The sequence below is a fragment of the Schistocerca serialis genome, chromosome 1, assembly GCF_023864345.2.
Source record: "Schistocerca serialis cubense isolate TAMUIC-IGC-003099 chromosome 1, iqSchSeri2.2, whole genome shotgun sequence".
Taxonomy (NCBI): Eukaryota; Metazoa; Arthropoda; class Insecta; order Orthoptera; family Acrididae; genus Schistocerca; species Schistocerca serialis.
This window is the reverse complement of record NC_064638.1, coordinates 760618400-760642105: the sequence shown is the minus strand read 5'-3', so window position 1 is coordinate 760642105 and position 23706 is coordinate 760618400. Positions and strand designations below refer to the sequence as shown.

At 41.6% G+C, this 23706-nt stretch overlaps 1 protein-coding gene across 8 annotated transcripts in view; it reads right to left on the bottom strand.

Moving 5' to 3' along the window:
* LOC126482314 (cation-independent mannose-6-phosphate receptor) overlaps positions 1-23706 on the bottom strand; it is a 768212-nt gene that overhangs the window by 707657 nt on the left and 36849 nt on the right. For all 8 annotated transcript variants that reach the window (XM_050106419.1, XM_050106409.1, XM_050106382.1 and 5 more), the window contains exons 4-5: positions 22115-22481; positions 1207-1349 (exon numbers count right to left, since the gene is read on the bottom strand). In XM_050106419.1, coding sequence (XP_049962376.1) covers positions 1207-1349; positions 22115-22481 — 510 coding nt within the window. The remainder of the gene's footprint in view (positions 1-1206; positions 1350-22114; positions 22482-23706) is intronic.

Sequence of the window (23706 nt, the reverse complement as noted above, 5' to 3'; positions counted from 1 at the left end):
TGGAAGAGGAGCAATACGGGTTTGGACCTGTAAGTAAAACAGAGAGTCTAATTTTTACAGTAAAGCAAGTTCATGAGAGACACTAAGAATAGTGTGAAATGATGGTGACAATTAGGAATAAGAGGATGGTGGCAACAGGTGTACTAGAGGGCAGTACTACGAGAAGTGGAAAGTTACAAGTACATGGGGTACAAAACAGAAACAAGCAGGAGGAATGAGAAGGAGATTAATGAAAGGTGAAGGCAATCTAATGTTTTCCTTTAGAGCATAAGAACCACGGTCTGGAGCAAGGAAGTATCACCAAAAAGTAAGCAAACATTATGCAAAGTGTATTATGCCTCAGTACCCATACACATCAAAAAAGTTTGTAATGAAGAAAAGGCAGGTGAGCAGAATACAGGCATGCAAGACAAAATTTCAGAAAAGTAGAATAGGACTAAATAGAATGAGTTGAGTAAGGAATCAGACAGTGTGAGAAAGCATTAAAGACAAGCTCATGCAAGACATCATAGGAAAGACAAGATTAACATGGTATGGACATGTTAAAAGAATGGGAATTGGCAGAAAACCGAGATAGGCCCATGAAATGACAACAGAAGAAGAAGATGAAGAAGAAGGAGACCCAGAGGACGACTGAGAGAAAGATAGATCACTGGAGTGAAGGAATGTGTGATGAGGAGAGAAGACTGAGACAGAGTGGAGAACGAAACTTGGAGGGAGGACAGAAAAAGACTGATAGGTTTTATGATCTAACAGATTCAGCCAGGTGATAGAAAGTGTAAAAGATTATGACAATGGTGCTGGTGCTGCTGCTGCTGCTTATGATGATGATGACGATGATGATAACAGAAGTCAGTATTGCATTTAAGCTCCACTCACATCTTCAATGTAACATGTTTCAACCAGATTCTAATAACAGTATCTGGTAACAAAGGTTGTTCCCACACACAACAGCTGTAGCATCAAAGGCAGCATTCAAAATGCAGTTGATAAAAGAATAATAACTATGTTATTACAGTATGCCACATGGAGATGAGTAAAAGCTCAAAATACATAAATGTGAAAAAAAAGGCCACTGGACACAGTTTTTCTTTAATTATGTGAGTAACCAGCAGCTGTGCTCAGCTAATAGCACCATAAAATAATGTTAACTGAAAAACTGTGTTTCACTTATTCTGTACCAATCCGTAACATTTCAATACTTACAACACAGTCCACAATTCCCTTAGGACAAGCATGTGAAGACTGAAATTCAAATGTATATGTATTTCCCACTTCTGATCTGAATGTAGGTTCTCCAAATGGAACACTAACGTTGCAAACGAATTCCACTCGAGTTAGTATTCCACCTGTAACACAGCAAGCCACAGATATTAATTATAAAACTCTTTTTAATGTTCTTAGGAGCAGAATTTACCCTTTATTTACCTACATCATTTTGAATATGACAGTTCTCAAGCTGACAGTGTCATTCTGAATTTTAATATTTTCCCATTGAACTGAATGAACGAACTAATTTTGGATTTGCAGCCAGTCGTCGTTCCAAATGCCCCACCATAGCATTTTCCATTGAATGTCCAGTGGAAATACAATGTCTGCCACAGGCGGAGTTGCTTCCCTGAAAAAGGAGAGTACAACACTCTTCCACGGTGCATGTGGTCTCACCTATGTAAGGTATACTATACTGACCAGGTATTTTGTAAATTCTGTCCTTTCACAGTAGCAAATCATCCTTCACTGAAGCCAGATAATGGGCAATTTAAGATGAAGGGCGGAAAACAACTTTCACCTGATATTTATCGAGGATTCTTGCTATCTTAAATGAAATATCACCCACAAAAGGAAGAAAAGCTAAAGCTTTTGTGGCATATTCTCCTCTTTACCCATTCCCTGATTCTTGGTTTTAACTGACAGTGCCTTGTTAATCTGCCGGCTAGAATATCCATTATCCCTGAACATGTCTTCAGGTGGGGAAGCTCTGTAGGCAAGCTATCTGCATCTGAAACGTGTTTGAGCTTTGTGTGCAAGTGTTTTACATATGATCTTAGTTTGCAATTTGTGATGACAACTCGATGCTTATAAATACAAATGAGCATCCAAAGGAAGGTATTCTACGGTTATTCAAGGCAGTGCTCTAGGTGTAAGTGCAAAATCTTCAAGTCTCTTGTTTAATGCAGACAGCATCAAATCATCTAAATTTTCATCCGTGAAATTGACAACGGAACATTGTGCAGTTACCTCATTGGCTTCGGAGAAGAAGTTATGACAGGACTCGAAGAAAGAGGAACTTTCAAATGAAATCAAGATAAAAAGATATTTTGAGTTAGATTCTGCATAAATGGTAAAAAGGGATGAAAATAAATACTATGCAAGAAAAGAAGCAAGGAAAATCTCAACAGTTTAGACTAAGACGACGAGATCTATTCAACAACTAAGATCCAGTGTGGAGAGTAAGCAGCCCTCACACACACCTGCCAACGATGCCAGCTGCTGCTCACCGGTGCTGACTACAAATCCGTTCACCGATATCGACACTGAAACCAACCTTTGATGCTGCCAGCGCCTGTGCTGTGCTGTGTCAGTGAGCAGGTGTGGAATCAGCGCCTGTGAACAGCACAGGCGCTGATTCCACACCTGCTCACTGACACAGCACTAAGTTTTAAATTAGACTCAGTGAATACTCAACTAAATGCTATATTAGATGATCAAAGTGCAGCTGCAAATGCTCAAATTGCAACTTTAAGTGAAAAATTAGATGCACAGAGTGTAAATTCAGCTACTTTAAGACAAGAGCTAAGTCTTAAGTTAGATTCAGTAAATGCCCAGTTAAATGATAAGATTAGATGAACAGGAGGCGGATTCAGCTGCTATAAGAAAGGAACTAAGTACTACTATAAGTGAAAAAATGATATAGTGGAGAGTTTGCAATTAGATTTAAAGAATGAATGAAGTAATGCCCTGACCATCCATGTAAACCAACTGTTCACTGACTTTAGTGAGATCCACAGTAACTAATTTCAGGACTTAGCTAAAACACTAGAATTTGATATTGAAGATAAATGTAATAATGTAGAATCTGAATTTAGTGAAAAATTAGGATCATTTCAAAGTATACGTAATGTTACATTTGATGCGGTAAAGCAGAAACTACACATTTTAAAGGAAAGTGTAGAGAAATAGGACAAGCTAATTCCTATAGCCCAATCACAAACTGCAGGCGTTAACACTCGTAAGTTGATAACGTGGAAAGGAAATTTAAAGAGAAACTAGCAACATCAGACACAATAAATATAAGCAGTCTGGAGGGACAAGTAGAAGAGATGATAGACAGAGAAGTTGCCGCAAGCATATCCTCCGACAACGTGTCTCCAATTTTATCTTCTGAACTTAGTAACACCAAGAGAAACATAAATGAACTGTGGAAAGAATTTAAACTTATGTAAGACAAAGTAGATAATAGAGTGACTTCTCCCAACGTAGTATTAACTACTGAAGTAATGACAGATTTACAATGGGGAGCAAATTCAGGGTTATCTAGAGATTTCCCTAAGTTCAAGCCAGATGGGGAAGTACATTCTACATTTTTTGAAAAGGTTCAATCAAGCCTTGCCCAAGACTTGGGAAGATTAAAAAAAAGATTGAATTTGTGGTGGGGTACATTTTAGGAGAAGCTTGAGAGTGGGGCACAGTGAACATAGAGAATTTTTTGTCTTGGACAGACTTCCAGAAAAAGTTTAAGGAGAAGTATTGGTCAGCAAGCACCCAGGAAAAACTAATATCCGACTTGTGGGACCCAAAGTATTACAACAGTTCGTGGGGTACGATGTGAAAGTATTTCGACTGCCAATAAAGAGAGCGAAGTACTTAGATAAGCCCATGGAGGAAGAAGGGTTGGTACAAATTTTAATAAGACGTTTACCCATTTACGCAAGGAAGGACATATTATGTAGTGGGTGGAAAAATGTGGAAAATTATTATTCTTCGTAGACGCACTTGATGCCTTAAACAAAGACTGCAATGAGAACGTACATCAAAATGAAAATCAGAATTTCAGAAGAGGTAGTAATAACAGTAATAGCAATTTTAAGAGACATGAGGCCAACTTAGCTAGAGTACACCAGGGTAACTGGAATGAGGGTAGCGAAGATTGTCAGGAAAAGCATCTGCCTTCGAATTTAGATCCAGTTACTTCATAAGAATTTGTACCAAGTAGTAATAGAGTACAAAATGATAATGTAATATCCCGATTTGGTAACCAACCAGTGATCACCAGTAATGAGGGAAACGTAGTGGGATCTGGATACAGGGCCGGGGCCCAGGTCAAAGAGTTATATTCGGAGGCCTGGCTTATAATAGGTATATTAACTTCATGCATAAAATACCAACCAAAGAATGGTTGTTACTGTAAGAACTGAGCTTAACTACCACTAATACACAACCAATAGTAATAGGAAAAAAGGAGGATTTTGAAGTTAACATATTTATAAATTCCGGGAGTGAACTGTCACTTATTTCTAGCGCTTTCTTTAACACATTACCAACGAAATATCACTTACGATATTACCAGTAACAGGAGTGTACATAATCGGTATTACTGGAACAAAGAGCAAAGTTGTAGAACACGAGACCCAGGTGAACTGCAACACTGGGAATATCCCCCACAGGCCAAGTAAGTCAACTGCAGTAGGAGAAGTGTGAAGTTCGCAATCCAGTTTTGCACCGCTTCTCTTGTCGCCAAAACCGTTAGAGGCTGACAATGGTAATGCCACTGTTTTGTTACTTCAGAGTGTGATGATGATAAAATGCATGCCTGCTCAGTAATACCTACAGGAGGAACAATTATGAGCCTACAGAATGTGTACAACAGAAAATTTCTGCACCTCTGAATTCCTCCTCATCTTTTAAGAGGTTAAGACCACATGGTCATGTGCCATCAAGACCATATGGCCTTCATAAAGAAAATCTTCCTTTACATCCAATAGTGAGCACCATTGGAGCTCCTACAAATGATTTAGCCAAACATCCTGCTTCTTTGCTGAGTCCACTGGTAGGCAAATATTCATATCACATCCGTAACTCAGCCGACTTTTTCAATAGAATGGAGGCTCTCCGTCTAGGCTGTTTGGACCTTTTAGTTAGTTTTGATGTGGATTCACTTTTTACAAAGAACCCTCTTGCAGACTGTTTGACACTAACTGGAAATAAGTTTACGTGGATAGCACTTCTTTGAGACTGAGAGTGTTGCCAGGGGCTGCCCTCTGTCTCCCTTGACGGCAGAGTTTTTGTGGAGGACTTCAAAGAATGAGCATTTCAATCAGCTGCCCTTAAACCTAATCTATTTTGGAGGCATGTGGATGATACTTTCATTGTGCAGCCTCATGGAGAAGATAAATTAAAGGAGTTTCTACAGCACCTCAATTCTACTGATTACAGCCAACATTTTGTTTAAGACAGCAAGAATCCTCTATAAATTTCAGATGAAAGTCGTTTTTCACCCACCTTCTAAATCACAGACCTTCTGGCGTCAGTGAAGGACAATTTGCCACTGCAAAAGGCCGGAATTTACAAAATACCTTGCCAATGTGGTATTGCTTAAATAGGTCAGATGACACGTACTGTAAAAGAATGCTGCACTGAACACAAACACTGTACTCACCTTTTGCAACGAAGCAAGTCTGCTACTGCCGAACACTGTATTTCCACTGGACATTCAATGGTGTATAATAAAACAATGATTCTGACCACAGCAACATTGTTTTAGGACTCCGTTATGCCTGGCAGATAATCCAATGAACCACGATGGTGGCTATCAGTTGGACGGTGCGTGGAACCCAACCACCTCCACAATTTGTTCTGATCAAAGAAGACAGAATGCACAGATGGCTGTTGCGAGCGGTAATGCAGAAGACAGTCGAGTTCTGCAGTTCCACCAACAACGGTACTGCCGCTGAGTGGTGTGGTCCATCCGTCAGCTTGATTGTCACACATATGCAAAATACTCGCACCACACTTTATTTTGTAGAACAGAGGATAAATTCATCCGTTTTCAATGGCACACCCGTGGACGATTGGCAGCTGCCCAGCTGAAATATCATGGGATGTACTGAACGACAACTGGTTGCAAGTTCAAAAACTGTTTGAACAAGTTTCGTTCTTTCGCCAAAAAAATTCACCAATAATGTGCGTAAAAAATGTAGGACTGCTTACAATTGCTGTTATCAAAATGGATAAATAATTAATATTAATGACCACATGGAATGGTGTTAAGCCAGGGCTCAAGAAACACTACACATTAAAAACCCAAACTGAGCTGGATTCAACAAAAATGAAATGGCTAAGTCAATATTTTCAAACATATTATTGTCCAGAGTTAATCTGAGTGCATGCAGCTTCTGAAATATGTCTGCCAACCACAACACTGTAAGCATGCATATCAATAAGCAAAACGGTATAATGGTACAACAGTGTAAGCTGCAGAGCAGTCTCCTGACTCAAATATAAGAAAAAACAATTACAAGGCTGAGCAAAATCATTAAGATCGGTGCAGTGGAAGAAAAGTGAAAATACTCAACTCAGTTACTACGGAACAGTGATACTTCAATATCCACCACTGCACTACACCAATGTATTGGCATAAACCTACTGGTAGGAACACTATTCCAGCATTACAGCTCATTTATTGGAGAAAACCAGTTGTGATTAGGCAGTGGGCTGTGACACCAAAACAATGGTGAAGGTGAGAACAATCAGATATAGTGAAATATTGGCATGAGCAATGAAGAATGGCAACAAAGAATCACTTGAATGCTCATGGTAGTAGAGGAGCCGTTGGTCAACTTAAGCTTGATCAGAATGTCACAACAGTTTCATGTAAGGTGAGAGTGAAAACCCTGATCTCACAACTGAAGAAATTTCCATCACTCTGGTAACACAAGCTATACGTAATTCTCAAAATGCGAAGAGCATTGTGAACATTACAATATGCTGTCTGTAGAATCATGGTCTGCATGGATGTCATAATCAGTGCTAAAATGTAGAGCTTCTGAACACATTCGGGGAAAATGGACTGAACAAATGCTGACGCTGCTGTTTCCAATGAGCACATTCACCACTGGTTTAATCGAAGTTCTGTGGTCACAATAAACTGTTCTGCTTTTATTGGACTGTCTATGGAGAGAAATTCCTACCAAATTATGTAAACAGGATCAGCATCATCTCCAGTTGTTCGTTTGGTTCATTAGAAGCTTTAATATTTGCACAGACAAAAATAGCTGCTACACTGTATATATAATTACAAATCACTGCTGTAACAGTAACACATAATGTAGAGTTTCGCTTGTGGATGAAAGAAGGAAATACAAGAGTATCCGAGATACAAAAGGCATATGCGTAACGTTGGACAGGAAGACTATAAAAGAATTGGAGAGGAAGAAAAATTAAGGGTCAGGAGCAACAAAACGAATGTAAGGTTGCAAGATGATCTTCTGCAGAAGTGACTGCAAACGGATTTCACAATGGATATTCACAATGGAAATGAGAGATCACTGGTAAGTAGGTGGAAAGAGCAGATTAGTAAAAACAACCCATCAAATTCCTGGACTTGGAAGAGAAATGCCCAGCAGCAAGACACATGAAAAGGAAGAGGCATCACTATATACATTTTCATTTATTTGAGGAAACATCTCAAAAGATCTAAAGGCAGTAATAATGATTGCATTCTTACAGGAGTAGCTTTTTTATCCATCCATATTATAAAATCAACCTAGAGGAATAGGTGGAAGCAGTAGAATACACAAGTGATAGAGTGATGAGGATTCGGCCGAGGACAAGGAATATACACTCCTGGAAATTGAAATAAGAACACCGTGAATTCATTGTCCCAGGAAGGGGAAACTTTATTGACACATTCCTGGGGTCAGATACATCACATGATCACACTGACAGAACCACAGGCACATAGACACAGGCAACACAGCATGCACAATGTCGGCACTAGTACAGTGTATATCCACCTTTCGCAGCAATGCAGGCTGCTATTCTCCCATGGAGACGATCGTAGAGATGCTGGATGTAGTCCTGTGGAACGGCTTGCCATGCCATTTCCACCTGGCGCCTCAGTTGGACCAGCGTTCGTGCTGGACGTGCAGACCGCGTGAGACAACGCTTCATCCAGTCCCAAACATGCTCAATGGGGGACAGATCCGGAGATCTTGCTGGCCAGGGTAGTTGACTTACACCTTCTAGAGCACGTTGGGTGGCACAGGATACATGCGGACGTGCATTGTCCTGTTGGAACAGCAAGTTCGCTTGCCGGTCTAGGAATGGTAGAACGATGGGTTCGATGACGGTTTGGATGTACCGTGCACTATTCAGTGTCCCCTCGACGATCACCAGTGGTGTACGGCCAGTGTAGGAGATCGCTCCCCACACCATGATGCCGGGTGTTGGCCCTGTGTGCCTCGGTCGTATGCAGTCCTGATTGTGGCGCTCACCTGCACGGCGCCAAACACGCATACGACCATCATTGGCACCAAGGCAGAAGCGACTCTCATCGCTGAAGACGACACGTCTCCATTCGTCCCTCCATTCACGCCTGTCGCGACACCACTGGAGGCGGGTGCACGGTGTTGGGGCGTGAGCAGAAGACGGCCTAACGGTGTGCGGGACCGTAGCCCAGCTTCATGGAGACGGTTGCGAATGGTCCTCGCCGATACCCCAGGAGCAACAGTGTCCCTAATTTGCTGGCAAGTGGCGGTGCGGTCCCCTACGGCACTGCGTAGGATCCTACAGTCTTGGCGTGCATCCGTGCGTCGCTGCGGTCCGGTCCCAGGTCGACGGGCACGTGCACCTTCCGCCGACCACTGGCGACAACATCGATGTACTGTGGAGACCTCACGCCCCACGTGTTGAGCAATTCGGCGGTACGTCCACCCGGCCTCCCGCATGCCCACTATACGCCCTCGCTCAAAGTCCGTCAACTGCACATACGGTTCACGTCCACGCTGTCGCGGCATGCTACCAGTGTTAAAGACTGCGATGGAGCTCCGTATGCCACGGCAAACTGGCTGACACTGACGGCGGCGGTGCACAAATGCTGCGCAGCTAGCGCCATTCGACGGCCAACACCGCGGTTCCTGGTGTGTCCGCTGTGCCGTGCGTGTGATCATTGCTTGTACAGCCCTCTCGCAGTGTCCGGAGCAAGTATGGTGGGTCTGACACACTGGTGTCAATGTGTTCTTTTTTCCATTTCCAGGAGTGTAGTGAAGGACTTCATCCAAGTATATGTACCACAAACAGGAAATAAAGAAGAGAACATTGAGGATTTTCTAGAGGTATTAGAGAGTAATTACAGATGCGGAAGCAATAGTAATGGCTGGCCTAAATGCACAGGTAGGCAAAGAAAGGCTAAGGAAGGAGGAGATAATTGGCCCATATGGATATGGGAGGAAGGATAGAAACTGGTTGATTTCTGTAAAAGAAACAGGGTGATTGTGGGCAACAAAGGGTTCCGTAAAAAGAATGGCCGAAAGATAACGAGATATGGATGGGGTGATAGACGGACGAAGACGGTCATCGATTACTTTCTGTTGGAAAAGGAAAATAAGAGACAGTTGATGGATGTACCTGCAATCCCAGGACAGGCTTTTGATGGAGACCATCGAGTGGTGGTGGCAAAGATGAGATTCAAGAAATTGAAAGACATAAAGGAAGAAAGGGAAAGGAAAATAAAAAAGTGGAAACTAAAGGATGGCATGGTACAAGAAAAATTTAAGGAGTTACTTAAGCGTAAAATCCCTAACTCCGAGTATGACAATGTGGAAGAGGAATGGCGTAAGTTCAAAGAAGTGTTTGTAAGCTCTGCTGAGAAGACCTGTGGCAGACTGTCCGGAAGGGTAAAGGAAAAGGAGACACTATGGTGGCATGAGAGGTTGAAAGAGGCAGTAAAAGAAAAGAAGAAAGCCTGGAATGAATGGAACAGAGACTGAACAGCTGAAAGTAAAAGGAAATTCCAGGATAGTAAAAATAAGTGTAAGAAAATGGTAGCAGAAGAAACGAGGAAAAGCTAAGAGAAATTCACCCGAGAGTTGGAAAAAGATGTTACTAGTGGTATGAGGATGATATATGGAATTACAATGAGTATGAGAAAGGAAAAAACATACACAAAGCTAGTGAAAGGGGAAAGCGAAGAGCTAATGATGCAACCACACGAGATAAAGGAAAGATGGAAAGAGTACTTTGATAAATTACTAAATGTGAAGAATGGCAATGGCAATGGAAAGGGAATAAAAGTACGGCAGGGGGGCAGGTGTCTGGAAGACGAGGAGAATATAACAATATTAGAAGTGGAACTAGCTCTGAGAAGAATGAAAACAGGAAAGGCACCTGGGATAGACGAAATTACTGTGGAGATAATAAAGGCAGCTGGACCAGTTGGGCTACAGTGGCTATATAGACTAATAAGATGCACTTGGACCCAAGAATGTGTACCTGAAGAATGGGGAAAGGGAATAACAATCCCAGTTTTCAAGAAGGGTGACAGGAAAGTATGTGACAACTATTGAGGGATCACACTCATATCCCAAGTACCAAAAATAGTGGAGCGGATAGTGGAAAGAAGAGAGAGAGAAAAAGTGGAAGAGCAGTTAGAAGAGAAGCGGTATGGCTTTCATCATGGTACATAAACAGTGGACCCAATCTTTAGTATGAGACAGTTGATGCATAGACACTGGGAGTATGGGAAAGATCTGGTGATGACATTTCTCGACCTAGTGAAAGCATATGCCAGTGTTCCATCAGAAAAGGTATGGACAACCTTGAAGAAAAAGGGAGTTGGAAAGCAAACACTTGAAGTCATCCAGGCAATGTATGAAAAAAGCTCTAGTTGTGTGCAGACACCAGCTGGAAGAACTGAATGGTTTAAGAATGTTATGGGACTAAGACAAGTAAGTGTGATATCACTACTACTATTTATAATGGTGATGGATGAAATAGGCAGAGAGACAAAAGAAGCCCTTAAAGGAAGGGAAATGAAGCTGTTACTATTTGTGGATGATATTGTGGTATGGGGGACAAGCAGTATAGAGGTACAAAAACAAATAGACATCCTAAATGATAAGGTCGAAAATTATGGAATGAAATTTAGTGTGGAGAAAAGCAAGACCGTGGTTGTAACCAGAGGGGATAGAGAGGGCAAGGGACAAATACATATTAAGGGACGGGATATTGAAATAGTGGATGACTTTAAATATTTGGGAAGTGTATTAATGTGGAATGCTCATTTGGAGACAGAAATTAGCAATAGAACAGAGTAGTACATTTTACCAGTGTGTGAGGGACTTGATGTGGGGAAGGGAAGTGCCAATGAGGTGCAAGCTGGTGCTATACAAGACTTACTTCACACCCATACTAATTTACAGCTCAGAGATTTGGACTACGACTAGAAGAGAGTGAAATGAAGTTTCTGAGAAGTATGCTAGGGAAAATGAGGAGAGACAGAGTGAAAAATAACGATGTTAGTAAGGAAACTGGAGTGGAGAAGTTCACTGAAAAAATTGAGAAGAATAGATTAAAATGGTTTGGGCATGTGAAGAAGATGGGAGAGGAAAGGATACCAAGAAAAATGATGGAGTTCAAGATTGAGGGCAAAAGGCCAAGAGGAAGACTGAGAACAAAATAGACTGATACAATAATGATAAGTTTTAGGAGGAGAAACCTGCTGTGGAACCAAATTGTGGAAGAAGAATGGTGAAAAGACCGCGTAAAGAGGCAAAGTCCCACTGATACCCTAACCCGACCAGATGTTGGATCTTGTCCAAAATGTCATATCTGTTTTCAACCCAATGTGCTCGTTTGTTCATTTATTTATCTGTACCACCTACTATTCACCAAATCTGCCCCTTATATCTACTACCGATTTTCATGCTTGTAGAAAGGTCCAGTCTTCTTTATGAATTTTCCTGTAACACTTTGTTTATAGTTCCCTTTTGAAAATATAACTGTGTGGATAAAAAAAATTACTTACCAAGTAGCAACAGAAGGAAACACATGTAAAAGTTAAGGAAATGTGCACATTTCTTAACATCTGTGCATTTTCTTTTGCCGCCACTTGATGAGGAGATTTCTTATCCACCCAATTATATGAGGGTGGTTTGAAAAGTTCTCGGAACAGAACAGAGAAAAAGTACTTACATCACTGAAACTTTTTTTTTATTATTATTTTTCAATGTAGTCTCATTGTAGATTAATACACTTGGTCCAACGATGTTCCACTGCCCTGATCCCATCTCGACCACGAGTTTCCCCCAGGCCTGTAAAATAGTTGTCAACTCCAGCTTTCCATTTTCCATTTGAAGTGAAATTTTCAGTTTTTGGAAGAGATGGAAGTCTGATGGGAGTGGCAACAATTCATACCTTAGTTTGTGTAATTTTGTCATGGCGACGGCATGTTTGCAGGCATGCATTGTCTTGATAGAAGACGACTTTCTTCCTTGCTAAACCTGCCTTTTTTTGTATATCTTTTGTTGCAGTTTGTCCAGGAGGTTAGCATAGTATTCTCCAGTAACTGTTTGCCCACTGGGGAGATAATCTACAAACAACAATCCCAGTCACATCACAGAATACCAATTCCATGACCTTCCCCGCCAAAGGAATTTCTTTGCTTTCTTTGGTGGCGGAGCATCAGTATGTTTCCACTGCTCTGACTGTTATTTTGTCTCTGGGTTATAGTAGTGCAACCAAGTTTCATCTGTGGTCACAAACTGGTGCAAAAAATCTTGTTCATTTCTCTTAAAATGAGCCAAACATTGTTCCGATATGTCCATTCTCATGCCTTTCTGATCCAGCATCAAGAGTCGCGGCACCCATCTTGCAGATAATTTTTTCATTTCTAATTGTTCAGTTAAAATGTGATACACCCTTTCAGATAAGCTTTGGGCAAGCGTGAACAATTTCACACACTTTCAATCGGGGATCCTCCATGACCATTTTGTGCACTTTTGCAATGATTTATGAAGTAGTGACACGTCTTGGCCGACCACTGCGCGGATCATCACCTGATCTCTCCCGACCGAATTTAGATTCATTTGTCCACTTGACAATGGTTCAATTTGAAGGAACAGAGTCGCCCAGTGTATTCTGGAGATCAGCATGAATGTCCCTTGCTTTCATACCTTTCTTTACAAAGTGCTTAATCACTGCACGAATCTTGATTTTTTGCATCTTCGTAAATCACTATGTGGGAACAACAACAGAGCCACATCACCGCCACAGCTCTCTTCCAAGAGCATTGACATGGCACATGTTTACAGGCAACATGTCCAATGAATATCACGTTAACAACTCATTGCACTAGCGCTGACCTCTCGTGGCGACTATGAGAACTTTTCAAACCACCCTCGTATGTTGTTTATGGTCCACTATACAATGCAGGGCTGCTTCATTTTCATATCATCTTTCAGCTAGTCATATGCCAAACTTCTACCACTTTTCTTTCTTTCCCACCACTTACCTTGCTTTTATGCGATTCTTTCGTGTTTTTGTGCTTTTGTTTTATGCCAAGCCACACTGACTGACTATTACTGCCATTTCCTGCATTAGCGTATTTCCCAAATACAGGACGTTTCGTTTTCTCCAAGACTTCCTTGCTCTGTTTCCATGTCTTTTTCACAAATTTTCAAATTGTGATTTACTGTCGTAATTTTTTTTCACTTTACCATATTGACCAGTTTTCTCACAAGAAACTCTCACCTCTTCACACCAACCCATTACTTACTCTTAGCTCTTATCTCTTCACAATTTTCGTTTGAATTTTTATCTTTTCCCTTCTTTGTCTTCCCCTTTCCTTCTCTTCTTTCTCTCATTTTCCTTCTCTCTGCTTTTTTTTCTTCACCACTCTACCCCCCTCTTAATACTTCAAACACTCCTCTTGTGTCACAAATGTCATTAAATATTTCACACTGTCTAAACTGAGGTCCCACATTCTGTTCCTTGAAACTCACCTGTTCCTGGAACCTTGCCTGTTCCTGGAAGTTACCCCCACAACCCTAACTTTGAAAGTTCCTGATTCTGGACTCTCTTACACTTACCAAAATAATAATCTCTGATCTATAATACACCTCTTCTGCCATTTTCCATTTCATCAGACTTCTCTCCTTTTAAAATTCAGCAGTTATCTGCCCCTCACATATACTTGGACAGTATCATTTGCAAAGAAAACCACAGACTACTACAACAGCCCAGACTTTACCTCAAAAAGCTGTCCTACCTTCTCCTATAACTGCCTCAATAGTGGTGTTTTCATTCCTGTTCCAATCCAGCTCCAAAAAAACACACACCATCGAACATCACTCTTCTCCTGCAAACCAACCTCAGCTAACCTCCTTTAACAACCCCAACCTTCACCACTGCCGTAAATTTATTATCTTCTATGGTCTCAGAATGTCTTTTCAGTAACTATTCCTTCTTGAGTCCCTTTTACCTTTTTATTTTTTTTTATGTTTATTTTCTGATATGGCTACCTCCTCCCCCCCCCCCCCCCCCCTCCCGGCACCTTCTAACCTATACAATGCTTTCCATTCTTATAACTACTTCACAACATTTTTTCAGTAATCTCTGTCTTGCTTATTACCCTGCCTTCCACCTTTAAGTTCCCAGGTTTTCAAATTTCACCCAGTGTGTATGCATAGAATGAATTTTTCCAGAATGAGATTTTCACTCTGCAGTGGAGTGTGTGCTGATATGAAACTTCTTGGCGGATTAAAACTGTGTGCTGGACCGAGACTCAAACTCGGAACCTTTGCCTTTCGTGGTCAAGGTCCTGAGTATGAGTCTCAGTCCGGCACACAGTTTTAATCCGCCAGGAAGTTTCATATCAGCACACACTCCGCTGCAGAGTGAAAATCTCTTTCCGGAAGCATCCCCCAGGCCGTGGCTAAGCCATATATTCGCAATATCTCTTCTTCCAGGAGTGCTAGTTGCACATGGTTTGCAGAAGAGCTCCTGTGAAATTTGGAATGTAGGAGACGAGGTACTGGCAGAACTGAAGCTGTGAGGATGGCTTATAAGCAGCTCAGTTGGTAGAGCACTTGCTCGCGAAAGGCAAGCGAGTTCGAGTCTCAGTCTGGCACACAGTTTTAATCTGCCAGGAAGTTTCAATGATTTTTTTTTCAGCTCCCATAAAAAATAAATATTCCCTGACCAGGGGTTCGGGGCAACTTTTCTGTAACTCTTCCCATTTGCTAGACCTCATCAGTCCTATTTCTTCATTAATCTTCCTCTCCCTTCAGCCCTTCTGCCAGAATTAGGAACTACTGCTTGTGCATTTTCACATCTTATGTGTTTTCTCCTGCCACCACTTCGTGAGCAGACTTTTTTATCTATCCGTACTATACTTTTAGTCACTGATTAATTAATCTCGTTTTTTACACATCTGTATTCCCTTCTTTCTGGTTCGTATGCTACATTTTTATATATTCTCCTTTCATCATCTTAATTTGGCATCAGGCACATTAGCCAATGATTTCTAAAACTTGTTTGATCTTCTGCTGCCAAGGCTATTTCTTTCATGAAACTTTCTCATTCATGTTATGTTATATTCATTTCCCCCGTTTCAGTAAATTGCTTCCTAATGCTGCCTTTGAAACTATTAACAACCATTGGTTCTCTCAACTTACCCACACTGCAGCTCTCTTAATTTTCTACCTTCCTACAGGTTCTTCATTTTTAATGTGCAATTCACAACCAATAAATTATGTTTAGATCCCACATCTCAAGTGTTGGCTTCCATCTCTACCAACTCAAATGTTTCAGAATTTTACCAGAATGAAGGTCGTAAATGTTCCAGGTCAGTGTTGGAAGCAGTGCAACAGGGGGTGTGGACCAACTTAAAAAAAAAAAAAAAAAAAATTTGTACTCTGCATATTGCGATTTGGTAATCGCCCTATGCCATATGATTGGTTTGAAAAACTCGGACTACTCTTCTGAATGACTGCAAGTTCTTATGTACACAATACATAGCAATGAACAATGCCAGTTAGTAATGAAATCATGCTAACGGCAAATTGATGCCACATCAAAGTGTTGTCTCTTTTCTGCTAGAAATGCTGAAAAATAGAACTCTTCACACAATAAATATTCATAAAAGCATATAAGAAAGAAAAACACATAAGTAAGTCTAAATAAGCTCATGTACTCCTTGTGAACCCCTCATAACATCCAGACTACATCCTCCAAAAACCCCTAACAACACCACGGAATCTAGAGCCGAAACTCCACGAAATCTAGAGCCGAAACAACCCCTGAACACTGCTGTTAACCTCTCCCCCCAAAACAGAAGTTTCAGTCCTAGACAAAGGCCGATTCACAGGTTTAACCATGTTGGACTTGTAAAAGACCTACTACTTTCCTTCTTCCACTCTCTGCAGTGGAAACACTTCTTTGCTTCCAACCTCTCCAACCAAAACCAATACAATCCCAACATCAAACCCTGATTGTCCCACTTCATACCACCACCCAACTATGACCTTCTGCACATTCCCACCTGAATATCCACTGGTCACCTTCCAGAAATTCCTAACTTCCAACATGGTCTCACCATCCTTCCCCAGGTCCCTCATTACGTAAAACTACCTTTCAACAGAATAAAGGACTGTCCTCCACAACCTAAAAATGGATGCTGATCTGATCATCCTCCTGGTAGACAAATGTTCCACCACTGCTGTGATGAACCAGAGTGACTACCTAGCAGAGGACCTGCACAAGTAGTCCGGCACCACCATCTACAATATCTGCCAAAGTGACCCCATCCTAAAGGCCAACATAACCTCTAATCCCTGCTGAAATCCTTAGTCCCTTCCCAGACCTCTCCCCTGAATCCCCCTCCCTACTCACCTCAACATCAGCCCCCACACCCACCTTCTACACACTCCCCAAAACCCACAAACCTAACAATCTTGGGCACCCCATTGTGGCTGGTTACAGAGACTCACTAAAAGAATCTCAGCTCTTGTTGAAGAACATCTCCAACCAATTGTCCAAAACCCAGCCTCCCACATAAGACAAACCAACCACTTCCTGCACCAGCTCTCCATCATCCCTACACCCCTAACTTCCAGATCCCTACTCGTCACTGTTCATGCAACCTCACTATATACCAACATCCTCATGCCCATGATCTCACAACAATTGAACTCAACCTCTCCCAATGCTCTGCAGATTCTAAACCCACCACTTCATTCCTCAAACACCTAACCAACTACATCCTAACCCAAAACTACTTCACCTCTGAAGGGAAGGTGCACAGCCAGGGGCCCCGCATGGCACCATCCGATGCCACCTTCTTCATGGGCCATCTAGAGGAAACATTCCTAGCTTCCCAAAACCCAAAACCTCTAGTCTGGTTCAGGTTTACTGATCACATCTCTATAACCTGGACCCAAGGCCTGGACATCTTATCCTCATTCCTCCACAACATCAACACCTTCTCTCCTATCCACTTAATCTGGTCCTCCTCCACCCATCATGCCACCTTCCTAGATGTCAATCTCCTCCTCTCAGGTGGCTCCATTCACACCTTGGTCTACATCAGATCCACTGATCGCCAACAGCATCTGCACTTTGACAGCTACCACCCCTTCCTCACTAAAAAAATCGCTCTCATACAACCTGGCCATCCATGTCAGACACATCTGCAGTGATGTTTCTTACCCAGTTGCTGAAGGCCTCACAAAGGCCTTCGCAGAGAGGCAATACCCTCCAGACCATTCACAAATAGATCTCCCATACCATATCTTCACACACACACACACACACACACACACACACACACACACACACACACACACACACCTGATTCTCACATCAATCAAAAGAACCAACCACAAAGAAGTAAACCCTTGTCACCCAACACCACCCCAGACTGGGACAACTGAACCACATCCCCAGTCAGGGCTTTGATTATTTATCATCATACCCTGAAGTGAGGGGTATCCTACCCAAGATACTTCCAACCCCTCCCAAAGTAGTGTTCCACTGTCCACACAACCTCCACAACATCCTAGTCCACTTGTATGCCCCTCCCACCTCCAATACACTGTCACAGGGATCATACGCCTGGGAAAGACCCAGATGCAAGACCTGCCCAATCCACCCCAAGCACCACCTGCTCCAGTCCCATCACAGTCTTATTCTACCACATCAGAGACAGGGCCACCTGTGCAAGCAGCCGTGTTATACAAGGTGGAATCCAAAATTTTCGGGACTGGTGCTGCCATCTGGAAAGTAGTAGAAGATCTCTGCACCGCTAGGTGGCGAGAGCTGCGTATCTGAAGTGGCAGTGTACGGAGTGTCAGTCAGCTGGGAGGACGTGTTGCATGTCCACAGCAATTTCCGTAATACTCTGTGTTTGCTGTGTGGAAATTATATGAAGGATCTGCAGACAGAACAGTGTGTGTGTATCAAATTCTGTGTGAATCTTGGGAAAAGTGCTACAGAGACCCTTGCAATGATTCAACAAGTGTTTAGGAGACAGAGCATGAGATGTATGCGTGTGCTTGAGTGACATGCTCGGTTCAAGGCCAGCTGTACAGACGCCGAAGGTGATGCTCACACTGAAAGGCCCGTTAGCCGCACAACGCCAGACACTGTTGCCAAACTTCAACAATTGGCTTGTGCATATCGACGTCGAACTGTTCAAGACCTTGCGGATGAAGTGGGTCAATGTATGTTGACTGATGAATTGGGCATGCATTGTGTCGCCGCAAAATCTGTGCCAAGGATCTTGACTGTCGATCAGAAAGCACAGTGCGTTGAAGTGTGCACGGATCTTTGTCAGACCGCATCTGATGATCCAACCTTCTTGTCACGGGTTATCACCGGTGACGAGAGATGGATTTACGGTTATGACCCAGAGACAAAGCAACAATCGTTCCAGTGGAAGAGTCCGGGCTCTCCAAGACCCAAAAAAGCAAGAAAGGTGAGGAGCAAAGCGAAGAGCATGATCATCGTGCGGCGACGACTGCCTGAACTTTGGCATCAAGGGAACTGGCTGCTGCATCACGACAACACGCCCTGTCACACATCTTTGCTCACCAGGATCTTTTTGGCAAAAAACAACATGGCAGTTGTACCCCACCCACAGTACTTGCCAGATTTGGCACCTTGCAACTTTGCCCTATTCCCAAAACTGAAACTCAAGTTGAAAGGCCGTCAGTTCAACACTCTACAGAGGATTCAAGAAGCATTGCTGGCGGTGATAAACACCCTCATAGAACAGGACTTCCAGAAAACATATGACCAGTGGCAGAAGTGCTGGGACCGGTGTATAATGTGTGGGCAGGAACTACTTCGAGTTTGATGGTGACCATTAGTCCAAAGGTAAGGTTTTCAACATATGGCAGCTCCAGTCCCGAAAATTTTGGATAACTTCTCATATACCAGCTCTGCTGCAACCACTGCGCTGCGTTTTACATTGGTATGACAAACCAACCAGCTGTCAACTAGAATGAATGGCCACCACCAAACTGTTGCCAAAAACAAGGTGGACCACCCAGTGGCACAACACGCATGATTTCAATGTCTGCTTCACAACCTGTGCCATCTGGATTCTCCCCACCACCATCAGCTTTTCTAAGCTGTGCAGATAGGAGCTATCCTTACAGCACATCCCTCCGCTTCCGTAAACTTTCTGGCATAAAGCTATGGGAACTTACTGCGTCCTAATCCCCTCCACCTGTTCATTAGTGTGTGTGTGTGTGTGTGTGTGTGTGTGTGTGTGTGTGAGAGAGAGAGAGAGAGAGAGAGAGAGTGTGTACACTATCTACTGCCTAGTACCCCAACCCAACTTGTGCCCCCACATCAGTTAGTTGTGTGCTTTATGTCATGCCCTAGTGTATGAAATCACATGTCCAGCTGTCTGCCACCTGCCCCTCTAACTGCGTCCCTAGCTGGCCTCAGATGGCTCCCCACTCTCCCAAAAACCACTAGACGCTTCCCCCCAATGCCCTCCCTGCCCCCCACCTAAAAGGCTTGAACTATAGCTAACTTTGCACAAAGCACAACCCTCTTGAATCTAAGACTTTTCTTCTATTTTCCCTACGTGAACCATACCATTACTTCTTTCTTCTTAATTGTAACTGTATTCTATCCTAGTACTCACTATAATTACTGTGAATTATTTACTTTTACATACAACACTTTTACATTTTTCTTCTCTTCTCTTCTTTAGCTCTTTAATGTCATTCTACAGTAAACTTGAATTACGTTAGTGTACCGTATTTACTCGAATCTAAGCCGCACTTTTTTTCCGGTTTTTGTAATCCAAAAAACCGCCTGCGGCTTAGAATCGAGTGCAAAGCAGGCGGAAGCTCCAAAAAATTTTGGTAGGTGCCGCCACAACTAACTTCTGCCGTCAAATATATGTAGCGGTACACAGGCATGCTTTGTAGGCACAAAGATAAATGCTGGCGCCAAAACCTCTGTGTCAGTTAATAAATTTTAACAAAAAAAAAAGGGTGGAAGACGAGCTTTTTTTCCATCGCCTCCAGTTTCTACCACTGTATTTTCATACATTATCCAACGAAGTAAATACAAATTCCGTATTGTTCATCTTCGAATGTAGCAGAATTTCAATGTACTACGAAAATCCGACTGGCAAGACTGTTTGGGATGTTTGTCAATATGGCCAACTCTACGTTCTGAATTTTTTGCTACCTGTGAGAAGAGATGGTTGCTAATAGGAACCTGATGAAATGTGAATCACATGCAGTATTCTCTTCACCATAAGAATAATACGAATATAAACATTTTGCCATGTATTCTTTCATGTTTGCTGCTATCTCATTTAAATCCTGTCTGCCTAATAAACTACGAAACTAGAGTGAGACAACAGCAAACGCGTAAGAACATAGGTATCGTGTCATGTTTATATTCGTATTATTCTTACGCTAATAGTGATACAGTCAGAAATGAAGCACGGCAACTGACTAGAATTTTAAATTTAAGATGACTAATTTCTGTGCAGATTCTGATGCACTAAAGAAGCGGCCGCAAAGATTTTCGAACGCAGAAAAATTTTCGCATAACTCTCGTTCAGAACATGTTCTATCATACCCAGTCTATTATTTGATTCTTGTTGATACTATCAAAGAAAGCAGCAGTATAAGTAACAACAAATAGCAGTCTCTTGCCATTGTTTCACTAACGAGATGATTCCTCTCTTTTTTTATAAATTGTAAGAGGCGGCAGCGCGCACAAAAGCAAGGCATGCCGCGAGCGGCGACAGGCCGTAAACACACACTATCAGAATGTGACAAATAATGCATGACACAGTACAGTAATGCATTTTCAGCTTAGAGTGACGTAAACACCTAAAAAAAAAAAAAAAAAAGAGAGATACTCATCAGATCAAAGCAAAATAAGCAATCAATTTAAACCAGACGAAGCACATGAAAAAGGAAGGGTACCCGTATAAATACCGACGGAGTGCCTGATGCATAGCAATGGCTACCTGGTAAAGCTTAACTGCTAAGCTTATGACTCGAACGAAACTACTGTGGTTGTATCGTCATTTATTCGACCTAAATTGTGTCTCATACTACAATGGACCAACTTTGTTTCGATTTGGAGGTGCGGCCTAAAACTTTTCTCTCCCCTTGAATTTCGAGTCTCAAATTTCAGGTGCGGCTTAGATTTGGGAAATTTTTTTTTCCTTTATTTCGAGTCTCATTTTTCAGGTGCGGCTTAGATTCGAGTAAATACGGTAAGTTAATCGTATTCTGAAGCTAAATGCTTAAATCAGAAAAACTAATGTTTTTATTAATACTGATGCGACATTTTTGACTCTAAAAGTAATTCAAATACAATAAAAATACTAATAATACCTTTCCCACTTATCAAGTGCAGTTGCAGCGAATGAACAAAACCAAGTGGAATATGAACAATGAATCTTTAAAACATCTAGCCCACATATTCATTGCTTCTACACTGAATCGAGTAACTTAATTTATAGCAAGGCGTAACAAACATACTGCTGTAATCTCAACGACAACAGTCAAGTTCTATGCTAAATTATCAGCTGAATACTAATAAATCTGATAATGAAGATCTTAACAGAGCAGACCTTTTGCTTTATATACCAGCAGTGGGCCATCATCAGCAATTCTGACATTAGTGCCTTTGGTACTTCCAATAATAACAACAGTTCCATTTTTGGTGTGTTTACAAGCTGTCGAGCCATCACAAGTTGAATTCTTTAATGTTGCACATATATTCAGATAAAATAATCCACCGTCAGGTGAATGGACAGAATAATACTGTGGATGACGGAGTGGACGTAGATCAACAACTCCAGAGTTCTCTCCTTCAGTCTGTAGCAGACATCGATCAACTAGCACTGAATCTGGACCTTTTAAAGGGCAAGCTATTTTTGTAGGCCAGTATACAGTGAAACTACAATCACTCAGCCGGGCCATCAGTGGACCATCAAACTGGAACAGACAAACATGTTAATTTAAAATTAATACAGAGCATAGAGGGAGAGAAGATAGGTCATCTGTTATAGTACAATTCCCCTTCCCCCTCTGCCAATCTCTATATGCATGTCCACTTGCAAATGTTCAGCAGTAAGAACAAGATCTGTCATCAAAAAGTTAACGGGTCTTAATGCTTCAGACAAGAATTTCATATTTCCCTTCACTAGATGATGATCACATCTCAATTCTGTACCACTACCAACAAACACTCAGGCTAAACAATTTTTTATACATCTTCTTGAGTTACTGTCTGTATGGCATTTCATTTACAATATGTGTTATGCAGTGGAATCTTAAATCCAGCAAAATGGAATGTACGAGGGTAATCCCAAAAGTAAGGTCTCCTATTTTTATAAGTACATAGACCTGTTTAATTCTACAATGGTTTACTCCAGTTTACAGCTTGAACATTTAGCAATTTTTTGACATAATCACCATTTCTGTTGATGCATTTTTTTAGACGCTGTGGCAGTTTTTGTATGCCCATGTCATACCAGCTCGCCGCCATGCTGTTCAGAAAGTTATGAAACTCTTCTTTCATCTCGTCATCGGGGCTGATTCTTTGGGACCACAGTTAACACTGACAGGTACTGTCAGACTCTGAAGATACTCAATGGTATGACAAGGGCATACAAAAACTGCCACAGCGTCTACAAAAATGCATTGACAGAAATGGTGATTATGTCTAAAAATAGCTAAATGTTCAAGCTGTAAACTGATGTAAACTATTGTAGAAATAAACAGGTCAACATGCTTATTAAAAAAAAAATAGGAGACCTTACTTTTGGGATTACCCTCGCATGTGAGCAGTGCTGTAAATTACCATTTCCTACTTGAGTATCAATGTTATCCTGCTTATATTGATATGACATGAAAAAATTCTTTCATAAGCAAGAAAAAGTGGTTAGTGAAAATACAACAGATTATGTTTTACGTGATAAAGTTAGTGACAGTGTTTCCTTAAATATTAGGTCAAGAAATGAGCTATCACATTCAGGGAATGTTTCTTAGTTTACTTGTCAGGTGAGATTTGTTCATATAATCAAGCATTCAATGCTTTCCTCTGTCACCAACATTAGGAGATAACTGTCATATTAACACATCATCATCATTAGTAGCTAATTGTCATACTAATAGATCTTATGATGGCAGAATTCCTGAAAGTAGGTGCATGGGATAA